At 39.1% G+C, this 14,884-nt stretch overlaps 1 protein-coding gene across 1 annotated transcript in view; it reads left to right on the top strand.

Moving 5' to 3' along the window:
• Positions 1-14,884, top strand: part of LOC141014438 (neural cell adhesion molecule 1-like) — an 83,329-nt gene that overhangs the window by 26,314 nt on the left and 42,131 nt on the right. The window contains exons 2-6 of the mRNA XM_073488242.1: positions 9,364-9,438; positions 10,901-11,110; positions 12,752-12,895; positions 14,221-14,358; positions 14,736-14,853. Of these exons, the coding sequence (XP_073344343.1) occupies positions 9,364-9,438; positions 10,901-11,110; positions 12,752-12,895; positions 14,221-14,358; positions 14,736-14,853 (685 nt within the window). The remainder of the gene's footprint in view (positions 1-9,363; positions 9,439-10,900; positions 11,111-12,751; positions 12,896-14,220; positions 14,359-14,735; positions 14,854-14,884) is intronic.

Genomic DNA, 14,884 nt, shown 5'->3' with positions numbered 1-14,884 from the left:
CTTAAAAAAGGATTTAAATACATATGAATTACATTTTAAGCCTCCTTATGTGGTCTAGATGTCACGGAAAGAAGATTTGGGATTAAGATTTAGGTTTTACAAGGGTAATTTATTTGGACTGAAATAGATCGAAATAAATATAATCAAGAACCAGGCAGTTTCTCTGTCCTCGTGGCTCCTTTGCTCCTTTTGGTTTGGCACATTACCACTTCTTTTAAATCTAATGCACAGAGATTTACTGTGAGCTTCCAGCCATCTGTTGTGCAGTCTTATCATGTTTGAAAAGCAATGCACAAATGAAATGCCCCAAGTGTTTAGAGCCTGGCAGATATTGATGCTTCAGCTAGGGCCTATAATAAGGGAAGCACCAGCTGAGCGTCAAATGAATTGTTAAAATTTTGCTCTTTAACATCACATCGCATGGTCTCAATGGTGCACACAGGGTCAAATTTGCAGCTTTTATGTACGTATATGCTGTGTGTGGATAACTGGTGCACATGTTTGAGCTTCAACAGCCTAGCCACTAAAGGCAATCATGGTGATCAGTTGAAGTTGTGCACTGTGTTTTGACAACCTCTTCAATGTAAATAGTCACTCCTCGGAGGCTATACTGCTGCATCCAATCAGACGGCCATACGAGAGAGAAAGAGGGCGAGAGAGGAGAGAGAGCAGTGATGTCAAAATATGGGGAGAGGGGAGCTGGGAAACACGTTTCCATAGCAACTGGTAGAAGTGAGTATAACTGTGGTTGAGAGGCATGAGCAGCAAGCAAATACTTCCTTGTTCCTTAAAACTATTGAGTCCTGATTACGACCACCTTGGGTTTGCATTGTCCACTTAAGACTGGGATCTCAATACAGTGTTTGTTCTCAATTAAATGCTTCCATGTTAATTTATATTTATCTGTTCAGACCTTTCATGAAGAATCAAAATGTGTAAGGGTTGTGTGAACCAAAACATGAATTATGTGCCTCAGTCTCTTTTTTAAGAGCGAGTTACAAGCACATGTTATGTGCTTTTTATTGTCATTGAAGTGTTTTAATACAGCTGTGTGAGCTTACCCCATTGACAAATATGTTTGTCTAGTTCACAGTTTTGTTTGTAATAATAAATCAACACAATAAAATGGTCAAAGTGGGTGAGTCATTGGCAGTTTTTCTTGGCAAGAGTGTGTGGGACATAACATTGTGAGATATTGTGAGTCAGTGTCTTGCAGTACATTATAAACACACTGGCACCATTACTGGTGCAGAGGCAATTCACTCCTGTAGACTTTTGAAGTCTAAACTGATTGCTTTCCGGCAGTTCAGATGCTACCTGTTAAAGGCTGTATGACATTGAAATGGTGGCACATGGGTTCATTTTGCTTTGTGTGTGTGTGTGTGTGTGTGTGTGTGTGTGTGTGTGTTTGTTAAAAAGGCTTTTCAGCACATACATTTTCATCTCAGTGGTCCATAAAACTATATGAAACTGTAGGTGTTCAATGCTGTAAATACATACTGTACACACTTGGCTCTTGCTTTGTAAAGAATCATTTTCCTTATTTTTAAGGTTATATTTTTCTGTTTGGTGACTAGGATATCATAGATTTATTTATTTATTTTCTTGATGAATCACATATCGCAGCTACTCCTGTGTTATATACTGTCATTACCTTGGGGTTAATATAAATATACAGGGCTCCACTATTTTGGTTGCACATGCACCAAAACAACTGTCATCTAAACATTTTCATTGGTCTCAGTGGTGCGCCTGAAAAAACAAAAAAAAAAAACATGTATTTGCACCTTTATTGCTGTTTACAATCATTTACATGATGCTTAAAGAAATTAAAATGAAATTCTATTATTGGGTGCACATAAATTATGTGCTGGTGCACCCCAATGTAAAAGTAACTCACACCAGTGCAAGTGAGTGTTTAAAGTTCAATATAAAATATTGTTTTAGTATTGTAAGGAGTTAGTCAGTGATTCCCAGCATAGTGGCTAGCTGGGCTTTTGTTTGAAGGACGGATCAGATTCTTTGTTTATTTAAGATTACAGATAGTCAAGCAAAGGTTTATAACTGTGACTGTGAATTTGGCAGGCTTTAAGTTTAAGTGGTTTTGTCTTTCTCTGTGTGTGTGTGTGTGTGTGTGTGTGTGTGTGTGTGTGTGTGTGTGTGTGTTATGCTAGCAGAATAGATAATGAGCATAATCCCGTACAGCAAGTGAAGCGAGTCATGGCCTGGGTGGAGGCTTACTACAACACCCCATAGCACTGGCAGTGGCAGTGGCATTTGAGGTGTTGCTTACTACAGAGGCCAAAGGAAAGAGGCCACGCTCTGCACAAATTCTCATCTATATGGCGTCCTTGCTCTTCATATCTTATCAGTTCCTGCCAACAGAACTGTGGAAAAGTCTGTGTATTCCTAGGGGGAACTTAAATTTGAGATACAACCCGAGCTAAAGAAGATAGGGTTAGGCTACATTAGGCTATTAATGGATCTGCATCTGCTACCACTGATTACTGTTGCCCAAGGACATCAATGTATATCATTTCCATTCATAAAATAACCCCCTTCCACACTGGCACTACACAGAAAGATACAAACGCATACACGTGCAAGCACATGTGTATGCAGTGGTATTAAGTAGTACAACGCCCCGTGGCTGTACTGAAGAAACCATGACCCTTAAATAGAAACACAAAGACTCTGTTTGAATTGGAAAGGAAGCAGTCATTTCTGGCCTTCAACTATAGTACATTCAAATAAATAGCACAAAATTCTTTGCAATTTGCTGCATTATGCCGTGACTTGCATCAAGAAGCAGCAGAGAATGAACCCTGCAACTGATAATAAGCTACTACCAATGATATAGTATTTTTACTCCATGATGCTGTAAAATTAATGAGATTGCTCCAAGACTACAAACAGTAAGGTTTGGTTGATGACCCACAGAGACATGAATTATTGACACTGCAAGCTGTCTCCTATAGTCATGATCAGCCTGCATCCAAGTATGACATTGCCCACAGCTACAGTAAATGTTACATCACAAATGATCTGCTACTGTCAGAGTCTCAGTTCCTGTGTTGCATCCAAATTCGCCTCTGCTTTCCTGTTTAGATGCAGGAAAACAGACCAGCAACCACATTTATTGCTGGTGTTTCCTTGGTATTCATCTCGGTATTGTGGTAAAATTTAGGCAGACCATGATTCTCTGCTCGTATGTCATCTGTCAAGTTGAACTCATGGTGCGATTGTAAATAAGACTTAATTTGCTGCTCAGATTTTGGGACCGACTAGCATTCTTCATCCATTTGTTGGCAGCTGATCTTTGGGTTCCAACCATATTCTGCATCGATAAATGGCAATGTCTGGAAGGCAGAGCTTATTAAATCTAATTATCTTCCTTGGTTTATGTCAGTATGTCTTTCCTCTTCAATCTTAAAAATGTAATTATTGATGCAAAATGGAATCTAGAGCTACTCAGAGATACAGCCATACCTCATCTCTAAATGTCTGTGGTCAATGGTCAGACATTAGTTTGTTGATGGAAAATTCCACTTGGCCTTTTGTCCATGTCTCTAACTTCAAGTTGCTGGTTAAATCTTTTCTAATATAGGTAATCAATAGAGGTTGATTTAGATGGGGAGGTGATTTTATTTTTTTGTTAACGATACATTTTTGGATGATCACCCGAAGTCTGAAGAGGCATTTTAATAAAAAATGTCAAGTTTAACTGCGGGGAAATTACATGTTTACTCAGAACTAGGTCACTCTTATCTAGTTGAATAAATTGCTTCTCTGTGGGCCTGCTAACCAGTTTGATGTTGTAGGCTTTAACAACTAGGACAGGCTTGCGCGAGTTACGTTCTGTTTGTATGTAAGTTTTGTAAGCCTGAGGTTTGGTTTGCCAATTAGTGGTACATCGCACCTTCTGATGCTCTTGGGGCAATCTTCCTTTCTACTCATTTCCTTAGTCTGTGTTCCAGTTTTAATAAACAGTCATACTTTAAATCATATTTCATGGAGCAGGAACTGAGGCGTAAGGTAAGTTTACAGTAGGTAAAAGCTTGTGCTCAATGATCTGTAGTCCAAAGAAATAACAGTGCAGTTTAGCAGAGGAGTTTTCAATATGAAAAGGAAGAACAAATCTGAGAATATACTTTTAAATATAAATTTTGTTTTAAATTTTTAAAAGAGGTATGTTTTTCTTATGCTTATGCACCTCTCTGGATTCTTATTTTTAGATTTGTAATGTGTAGGAGTTGAAATTACAGATTTTAGCAAGATGGTACGATCATATAAAATATTAGGCTTTATGATACACCGCTGGCACAACAGATACTGACAGAGCCTTGATATTGATTGACATGGAATCAATTACCCCTACCCCTTGTTTTCGAGTGCCCCTCAGAACAGGGTTACAAAGGGGTAGTGGTTGAAATCTCCCACTATGAAATGGGACAACCCTTCAAAACTCGATCCAACAATAACAACATAATGTAAGCTAGCTATTGGGATTGGGCCAGAGTCTACGGCCATGCTAGATTAATTAATCATCAAATTAATTATCTGAAAAAAATGTTTTTAACTGGATAAATTAAACATTTTTGATGGCACTGGAGTAGAAGTCGAGAAGGTAGTCAATAAGATTAATCCTCTGTGGACCATGAATGTCTGAATCTCCAATACAGCCTATCCAATACTTAATATATTTCAGTCTGGACCAACGTGGGGGTCGATCCCTAAACATGCTGCAAGCTATGTTAACATTTATCACTAAATAAAACTATGTTTAAAATTTGTGCTAAAGGCATTTCTCCTTTGAAAAAGCCACAAATGAATAGTGCCAAATAACTTCTAAGGAATTAAGATTAAAAGTAGTTTATAGATAATGCTCAAGTCAATGAATTATTTTATCTTGTCTAGCTCCTTCAACCTCCATGATGTGGCGATCCCCATGCAGTCTCAGCCCTACTTGGGTTTAAAATGGATTGGTCACTGAGGATTCACATGCTGATTAAATTTCTAGGACACACAGTTGCTTCTTGTAATTTGGCCACTGCCTTCCTGCCCTTTCACTGGGCTGGAGCTACAGCCGCTTGTTAGCCTCTTAAATATATGAAAAGTGAGCTGTTGGTTGGAGTGCAATTACCCCCGTCTTGTTCATAACTATCTGAAAAGAGGAGCCACGGCTCTGCCTTCGATCTGAGAGAGCTAATTAGTGCTTGGGCTACAGTATAGTTATTTTGGAAAACTCCCAGACTGTGCAGGTGTGTTGTTCTTGCATTCTAATAGTCTACATAACAAGGAGAAAAACACTTAGTGAGAGACAGTGAAGAGGATGGAGGATCATGTGATGGAAATTCCCTGTGGGACCTTCATCCCTCTGAATGTCAGCTTGTTTAGAAGATATGAGAGCGGTTTTGCATTGTTGGTTTTCATATAGGAAAGGCAGTGTTGTGAAGTGTTCTGACAGGTTTTACAATCTGGCTTGCTGCTTTCTGACTTTGTGACATTAATTCAATGCACACATCTGATCTAGCTAGATCAAAGTTTTTTTTTGATCAGTTATGAATTTATAGTACCTGCTGCTCCATTATTAAGCCAATAAACAGTGGACTCGGTTGCAAGTTGATGAGGTACAGCGAGCTTAAACGAATGCAGTCTAACACAACAGTCCTGTAATAAATCCTATTTTCATGAAGGCTATAATGTTCAGTTGTGTTGAAACTGTTCATGTACATGGGCATTTAAAAACAAACCTTTTTCTGCGTGTTTTGGCCTTTTGTTCACACATCAACATTTTAGATCACTGAAGACAGACCTTTTGTAAACCTTCCAGGCTGAAGATATTTAGAAACTCCAATTTCAGTGTTTACATCTGGATGGACAGGAATAAAGATTTTTGGAAACGATGATACAGACACCCATGTTGCTTCCTAATTGGGTCTTGTTTGTAGCATTATTGGCAAATGTGAACTCGGAGTATGTGTTATGATATTGGAGTGGCATATTTGTGTTTTTGCATTGATGGACTGCATTTGATACTGTCTATATTTAGAAAGACACAAATCGACATTGATTATACAGTGATGGAAAAGAGAGGCAATAACAGCTGCTGTCAATGTTTTAATAAAAACAGCATTATTCTGGAGGATTCAGTGAAGAGCAGTCATATTTCCCCAGCTTCTTCATAGCAAGGGACCTATTAAACCTTTTCATATTTTCGGCAACTAAGCAACTGTCTGCTTCCTTTTTACACTGGCACATGCGTTCCCCGTGTACTTGAATGGCCATCTGATAGCGCCTTCAGGTGTGTTGTATGGATGGAGATTATTTCTGAAATGCTCATTTGGATGGAGGTTGTTTTGGTTTTAAAACCCTGTTTAAAAAATACCTGTGTACGTGTGGACTAGGCCTTAGAGATTCGTTGGCTCTACATTATTATCCTTTAGGAGCCTGCAACACAATGCTATGGAAAGAATTTAGCATATTTTAGCATGATTTTACAACCTGTGCACTTTTTTGTCGTGTTACAGAAGCTACGGTAAAACCTGACCTGGCCAGTCTTTTTGACTGCACCGTCTGTGGATATTTCCTCCGAAAATGTCAAAGGGAATAAGCTTCAGCTTATATGCTCCAGGGCGATATAAAATGCAGAGAATGCGGCTATTTTGGTCTAAGACTCATCTCGTGCCCCACACCTGACCTTTCTCCCCAATTGCCTCTCCACTGACCTGGCACATAGGACCTGAAAAATATGAAGAACTGATACTGGATCTGTTCATGGATGCATCTAAGTTGGCATATTCATTCAACCTCCATTGAATCTTTATACTTCACTGGAGTAATGAAAATGACTTGTGGTCTAATTGTTGCATTTTGTGTCTCTGTTACACTTTCCATTCCATTTTTTTGGTGCCTTGCATGTTTTTCCTCTTCTGCTTGGATAGCTTTGGCTGAGTTTGGAAACCATTACTGATGAGAAGCGCTTTCAGACATTGAATGTGATAATGGGCTTTACAAGTAAACTTCACTTGACTTGAATAATCATCATCATCATCATGCCTCCTCTGCACATGAGTAGCTTGTTTGTTTGACTAAATGAACACCAACCGTACTGACTTCCTCGGTCCAATTAAAACAAAATTCTTATCCATAAAATTAGCATAACGTTGTTTCAGTTAGTAGATCGTGTGAAAATAAATTGAGCGGGGTTTTGATGCCTGTTTTTCATGTTTCTTCACTTTGAACATCAAATGCAGCTGACAAAATCAAATAATTTGGCTCATTTAAAAATAAAAACCTTCTAACAACTGTCATGCATGCAATCACTTTAGTGAAAAGTGCTTTGTGTAACTCAAAGTGGACTAAAATGAGGATAGTTTGGCAGCAGAGACGGTGCAACTGAAGTGAATTTCACAGTTCATGTTCAGTTTCTACCTAACACTGCTGCTCTGATGGAAGAAAGGATCACACTCTAGATGCCTATTTAAAGGGTAATGCCACCAATTTTACATGTTAGTGTGTTTACAGGTCTTCGGGAGTACTACTGCATATGTGAAAAAAGTAGCACAAAGCTTTTTGTTGATCCAGAGGAAACTGCATGTAATCTGATTATCTGCATCCAGTGAAGTCACTCACTGGCTAAGGTGCGTTATGGGTACTGTAGGCGCCAGGTTTTGAAAAGCAGTGGATGTGTATTGGATGCCCTCCTTTGATAAAGCTAATGTGAATATTATGGTTGATGTCTGAATCTTTGTCTAAAAAGTATTATTTTAAAGTCATTTTTAGTATCAACAATCACACTAATAACAGTAGCTGCTTTTTGTTATCTCTTGCAAGCTAGTCATCCCTAGCTATTTTTTGTTAATTGTACCTACCTATGGCTACTTTTAGTGCCCAGTATTCGAGCCCAGTATTTGTTCATCTTCAACACATTTAGAAAGGTTCATTTACAGTTTCTCAGGAAAATCCAAAAGAAGGAATAAGACAAAAGTTCTAATTAATCTGATTCTGATTAAACTCTGAGCAAAAATAATGTGTGTAGGCAGTAACATCGGTTCATTAATTTTATAGCTCTGTTCCAATTAAATTAATCAGTTGTCTTAAAGTAAGCAAACATGAAAGGATAGTATATTAGACAGCAATTTGCCGATTTTCTTTAACCTTTTACTGTATAATGATTTATGGGTTGAATTATCTTTACAATTTCACAGCAGGGGGATTGTCTCCTTAAGGGAAAAAGACATCTGTTGAAACAGATGTGATCAGAATCCATCAATCATTACTCAGAACTCATTCTGCCTATTCACTCCAGTCCATCGTCGCTAGACATCATCGTCTTCTTTCCCCGTGTCCCTTGACAACAGTGTATGCCCACTCTCGCTCTGACCTCCAGTGTATGTGCACACACTGATGGTGGTACATACACATTCACACAGTCTTGGGCATAGATGATATAGAGCTCGATTTTGGGTCCATTTAGTCACACTTCATAGTCAACCACAGGAACCCTTGACTGCCCCCTTGGGAGATTCTGCAGGAAACAAGTGAAGCTTTGTTCTAATTAAGCACAGAAATGTTTCAGGCCATAGTTCTGTCTGTCAAATAACAGAAATCTGTCCTTCATCCGGTCTTTGATGAAGTGCACCGAGTGACTCACTGCGTTTATCTTGCTAGACAGACAGCATGATTTAGAAAAAGTTTTTAAAGCATTTTACATTTCTTTTCATCTTAATTTCTCTCAAGGTAGGTTAGCAGCACAGTATTGGTTCTTACCAACTGCTGAATGCTAATTTTAAATAATTGCAGCGTTAGCTGGATGCTATATCTCTTGAAAGGACAGGAAGACTGCAGGCAAAAGAGGAACAGGAAATGTCCATGTTTTTGGTAATAGGGCTGCTAGAGCTGAAACTGGCAAAGTCAATATCTTGAGGTGCTTGTGTATTAGTTTCCACAGATCTCCTGTACCAGATCTCACAGACAAAGTTTTGATGTATGTGCAGATATGTGGGTGTCACAGACTACAGGGATGGAAAAGGGAAGCTGCTGTAGTTAGAGCCACCTGCAGGAAATGAAAGCCATAGCTTGAGTTTGTATTATCGAATACTCAAGTTTTTTTTTTTTTCTCGAGTATTATCAAGTTTTTATTATCGAATTTGTGGTGTGTGTATTTCAAGTTTTACATTTAATGTTTGTGCTGCTAACTAACACATTAAGATGTCTGCATCTGAAGTTTACTGGTTCAATAATTGTAATATCTCTGAATGCTGAAACAGTGTTGAGCATTTCTCCATTCATAAGCATTGTGCCATTTATTATATTACCAAGTTTCTGATTCTGTTTTGTATTTTTTTTTTTCTGTTGTAGTTTCACTGGAAGTGCAGATCACACCAAATCAGGGGGAGATTAGTCTTGGAGAGTCCAAATTCTTCATGTGTGAAGGTAAGTGTACCAAACTTTCTTAACTGATTTATACCTTTTTCATATCCAGTTTTGGTTATATTCTTTTAAAGATATGACCTAAAATAATTTAAAAATTAGAAAGTTTAAAAGAACAAATGTCAACAGTGACAGAGGCCTGTGTTTTGGGTTTATATTTATATGTATGGATGGATGTATGTAAGTATGGGTGGATGGATGGATGAATGAATGGATGGATGGATGCTTTATTGACATTGCATATTAAAATACAATGAAGCTTCACTATGCAGTAATCCATAGCATCCAATTTTAATATACGTACAAACGTGTATATAATGCGTAGTATAGAAAATAAATAGTCAATAAAATTGATTTAGCGCTGGGAAACATTGACAGTTATTGCACTGGGGTTCGGTAGCTGTTTTGGTGGGGTGGGGAAGTGTCATAGGTCCAGCAGTTCTTCCACAGCTCGGGGAGAAAAAGCTGTTTCTCAGCCTGTTGGTCCGTGTGCAGATGGTTCTGAGCCTGCTGAGTGCTGCTCAGAGCCTGGGACGAAGCACTCATATCTGGAGTCGGGGACGCCTACAGGAGAGCCTTGGCTGACCTAGACAGAGGCATTAAAACTGCAAAACACAAGTACAAGCAATGCATTGAGGAAAACTTCAAGGATAAGGACCCCTGCAACATGCTGCGAGACACTAGGAACAACGCTGGCTATAAACAAAGCTACGACACCCTTTCTTCAACCGACATTGTCCTCACCAGAGAGCGACCACCCACTCACTCTCCAGCTCTACCAGGTCAAGTGGGCTCTAGGCAGGGGGGCGCCGATGGTGTCCTTGCCAGGCACTGAATACATGTGCCGACTAGTGCTGCATTGCTCACGAACGTGTTCAACATGTCACAACAACAGGCCACACTACCACCATCATCCCTGTACCCAAAACCTCGGCATTCACAAGCCTGAATGATTACCGGCTGGTTGCTCTTATGCCGGTGATTATTAAGTCCTAATACCAGTGCTTTAGTTTGACATCCACGCCTCAGTTTATTAAGGGTAAGGATGTATGAGAATTGATATTTTAAAACAAGAAATTGATTTACAAGCTGTCTTTAAAAATATTGAATGACATCCTGGTGATTTGGGGGTCTGGGATGCATACATGTATCCATATGGCTGAAATGTGATCAATCTAATCAATATTGACCTTTGTTGCATGAGACCCCCTTTAATGCACCGTGTTTCCTGTTGCCCTCAACATCTGTTCAAGGCAAAACATGATACAAAATCATTAAAAAAAACACAATTTGGCTGATAATTGGTGGTTTCAAACAGCTAAAATGCAAAAATCCAGAGCTTCAGTCTGCGCAGGAGTATGATCAACCTACAATATTTACTTGGACACTGGTGAACTTCAACTGATGTTGAATGCTTGCATTTGAGATAACTTTTTAAACACACTCCTCTCTGCTGTGCTCTCAGTTATAGGTGTTGCCAAGCATATAGACTGGTTTGGGCCGAGTGGGGACAGGATAGAACCGAACAGACCAGACATAACAGTAACCCGTAACGATGAGTCATCGTCCACCCTCACGCTGTATAAAGCTGGGACTGAAAATGCAGGGACATACAAGTGTGTGGCTACCAATGGAGACCAGCAAGGGGAGTCTACTGTCAAAGTGAAAATCTTCCGTAAGTATTTCCCTCACTTCCCAAATTATTGAGTTGTATGAACACAGAAGAAAAAAGAATCCTGTTTATTGAACTCACAGTATTTTATTGACTGCTCAAGGGCAACACATTACTCTTTTTCTTTTCAAGTGAGGATGGATTTTTCATCAGTTCAATAAACGGTCGGAAGACCATTAGAGGGCTGCTTAATGATCCTGTCTGTTGTGCCGTTCTTGTGAGTAATGGCTTTTATTTTCCATGAATGCCAAGCATCAGCAAACGTCCATCAGAGATGAAATCCTTCTCCAAACACAACTTTTCCTGTTTTTTCAATTACCATTTTGGGTTATTATTAGAAGTGTTCACCCATGTAAACATGGCATATTAAAATCAATATGCAGTGTCAATGACAAAATAAGAGTGCAGTTTCATTTTTCAGTTTGCATTCTTCTAGACTCTGAGGAAAATTGGAAACCTATGTTTTAAGTAGGAAAAAGTAACTGTTTATAGATGTGAAGCATTCACATTAAGTAAGCTGCTGCCATTGTTAGCTGTTAGACGCATGTGACCTTCCACCATCTATAGAGGAGGAAAGTATGACAGCAGCAGCAGTTTGATAACCTGATGCGCCAGATGGTTTGTTACATTGAACCATCTGTAGAGCTGCCGTTAGAAACTATTTGGAAAAGGGCAGACCCTTCATAAAATACTTGGCAGGTGATTGGAAGAGCCATCTGTCTGTCACCGTCTATCACAGACTCACTTCAACCAACCAGTTTAATAGGAGGAGAGCACTACCAGCGGAGCCAGTCGGTAAATCAAACTTCTAAGGAAGCCAGTCAGGAGAAGAGCAACATCTAACAAGAAAAGTTTCTGTTGCCATTCTTTGTTTTTCTTTCAGTGAAATATACCCTCCAGTTCTGGTATAACTGATGCTGCAGCATTTACGCTAATCACTTGAGGAGCCGCCATTGTTACAGTTGCTTCTTCCGCTGGTCATCACACCTAAACCACGCGCAGTAGCTAACAGTAGTTCCTCATAGGATTCTGATTGGTTCGATACCTGTGTGTTCGGCCACAAGCACATAGCTTGAAGCCTGGCAAGAATGATTCACGAGATCACACGATCATGGTATCTTGCAAATCCAGCTGCTTTGCAAAGTAAGCAGTTTGGAGATGTAAGGTAACATTAGGGCTTCATCGCTTGCTAAGTAGAGCTCCCAGCAAACTAGTAAACCAATTTGTTCGTTTTTTTAATTGTGAGTCCAGGGAGCTTCTTTTGAGTGAAAAAAACGGTTGGTGTAAAATAAAGCAAATTTGATTTTCATTGTAGTCAGAGGTAGGTAGGTAGTCCATTGTAGTTATTGGGCTTCAGAATTTGATTTCTTTTGGATTTAAGTGTTGTGATTAGTAAAATTAACAACCATTCTCCCAGTTGGATCTTTTTTTTACAGTAAATTTGCAGGGAAATTGCTTGCCTGAAGATATCCTGTTGCATGTGGAACAATATTTTAAAAATATGCTTAACAAATGATTGTATCTGTAACAGTGAATAAATTGTATTCCTTCCCTACGGACAAACTAAGTGAAGAAGATGGAGTTTTGATAAGATCCATACTTTAATTCAAATGAGTAAAAGTGTTTTGCATGTTTATATTCCAGAAAAAATCACCTTCACAAATGCACCCTCACCCCAAGAGTTTAACGAAGGAGACAATGCCAACATTATTTGTGACGTCGTCAGTTCGCCTCCTCCCACTGTCCTCTGGAAATATAAAGGGGCGAAAATACAGATGGAAAAAGATGGTAAGAGTTCTCTGAACAGCCTCTATTTCACTTGATTTGGTGATTATTTCCTGTCATCTGTTTTTAACTCGGCACATTCTTGATATCCCTGAGTTGTTAATGTTTTATTCAACTCCGACTCTGACAAACAATAACTAATGAATATGAATAGTTTTAGATATGTTTATATTTAATTTGCATGGTCTAGTTTGCACAGTTATTTTGCATAAAATCCCTTTGAAGTCCATCATATTAGAAAGAATCAAAAGAATCAAAAAGCTGTCATTACCAAATATTTTGTGCTCTTTGCTGTATTGCTGTCAAATGTCAAAATTGCTGTCGGAAGTTTGTAGATATATTAAGAATGTAGACTGGCTTGAACTTTAGATTTACCTCAGATTTACCTAGAGTATCACTGCAGTATTGCAGTTTATTAAGGTAAAATTTGAGGATAAACTGTTAGGACAACCAACCTAAAGCCTATTTTCAAACAAATTAAACTAAAACTAAAACTGAAAATATGATTGATTTACTGTAAAATGCACTGGACATAAGCTCAGCCACGGGCACGGTAGTTTACCAGTGTCTGAGACTTTGTTGATGCCCTGCTTTTGTCGCCACTCTCCTCCAGGCTTTACCCTGTGCTTTGAAAGGAAAAATTAATTTGGTTTTGAATTTAAAAACACAATTGATGCTCTGTTATTCACCCCTGACACTGAGCAATATCGTAATGTGTATGGTACCACTGGTATTGCTCACTGAAAAAATAATAACACCAGCTCATGTGTGGGTTGTAATAGTATTTTGAATTACTACATGATTAAATTTATTCGGTTCACATTTCATCTCAAACTGAGGGGGCTCTTGTGGGCTTTGGCCATATTCCTCTTTTCTGGAGCTAGTGGCATGCTCACTGATACGAATTCGATGAAGTGGAAATTACATATAATCTGCTGCATTGTCACTTGTTTTTTTTATGTAATGGAGTCCCCCAGACAGACAAAAATATTGCATATTCCTTGGACTAATGGAGCTCGAAGAAAATGCATAAATTTAACATTAAATTTGTAATGAAATTGAGATATAAGATATTAGTGACTCACTCAGACATCAGTGTGTTGATAAGTTGTCACCCAGATATATAAAAGTGAATATTTTCCATGGTTGACTAATTCAGGGAACAATTTTCTTTATATATACTGTTTCATTACATCACTATGTAAAGCTCCTGATGCACAACAGCAGCTGTTACCATCAAACACTTAAAGTGAGTGACTTGTGCCTAGATTAAACTTGTCAAATATAAAGCCCACCTGACGATGCATTTATCTTCTGTTTCCTTTCAGTTCGGTTTAAGGTTCTGAGCAACAATCACCTTCAGATCCGTGGCATAAAGAAGACAGATGAAGGCTCGTATACCTGCGAGGGTCGCCTCATGGCCCGCGGCGAGATTGATCTGCGGGTCATCAAGGTCGTCGTGAACGGTTAGCAGCCCTCTCTCCCTCATCCCCTTTCTGCTTTCATTTTTGTTCCCGTATGCATGTTTTTGTGTGGCAGGTGTCCCACTATGCTCAAATAAGCTGTCGATCCTTAGAGGCGACCAGGCTCAGCATCAATGTGGAAACAGTTGCCCAGAGCAACCGTGTATCAAAGATACTCCATGTTAATGAAGTCTGTTTCCTGCAACTTCTGAGCCTAGCAAATGAGTGTGCTTAAAATAAGTGTTCTGAATTTGTCACTGCGTCTGTCTCTGTTTTCCCTCCTATCTGTCTATGTGACTCGCTGCCTATGTATGTATCTATCTACCAATTTATTTTTCTCTCTATCTGTTACATTATTTATCCATCCCTCTGTGTCTCAGTGCTCCCGACGATCAGGGTATGGCAGTCAGAGGTGAACGCTACAGCAGATGTTGGGCAGCCTGCCATGTTGACTTGTGCTGTTGATGGCTATCCTGAACCCATGGTGACCTGGACAAGGTAAAACTCTGCTAGCAACTGGGGAGACAAA

The sequence above is a fragment of the Pagrus major genome, chromosome 2 (assembly GCF_040436345.1).
Source record: "Pagrus major chromosome 2, Pma_NU_1.0".
Taxonomy (NCBI): Eukaryota; Metazoa; Chordata; class Actinopteri; order Spariformes; family Sparidae; genus Pagrus; species Pagrus major.
The sequence above is the reverse complement of the archived record's forward strand: the minus strand, read 5'-3'. Positions and strand labels throughout refer to the sequence as shown.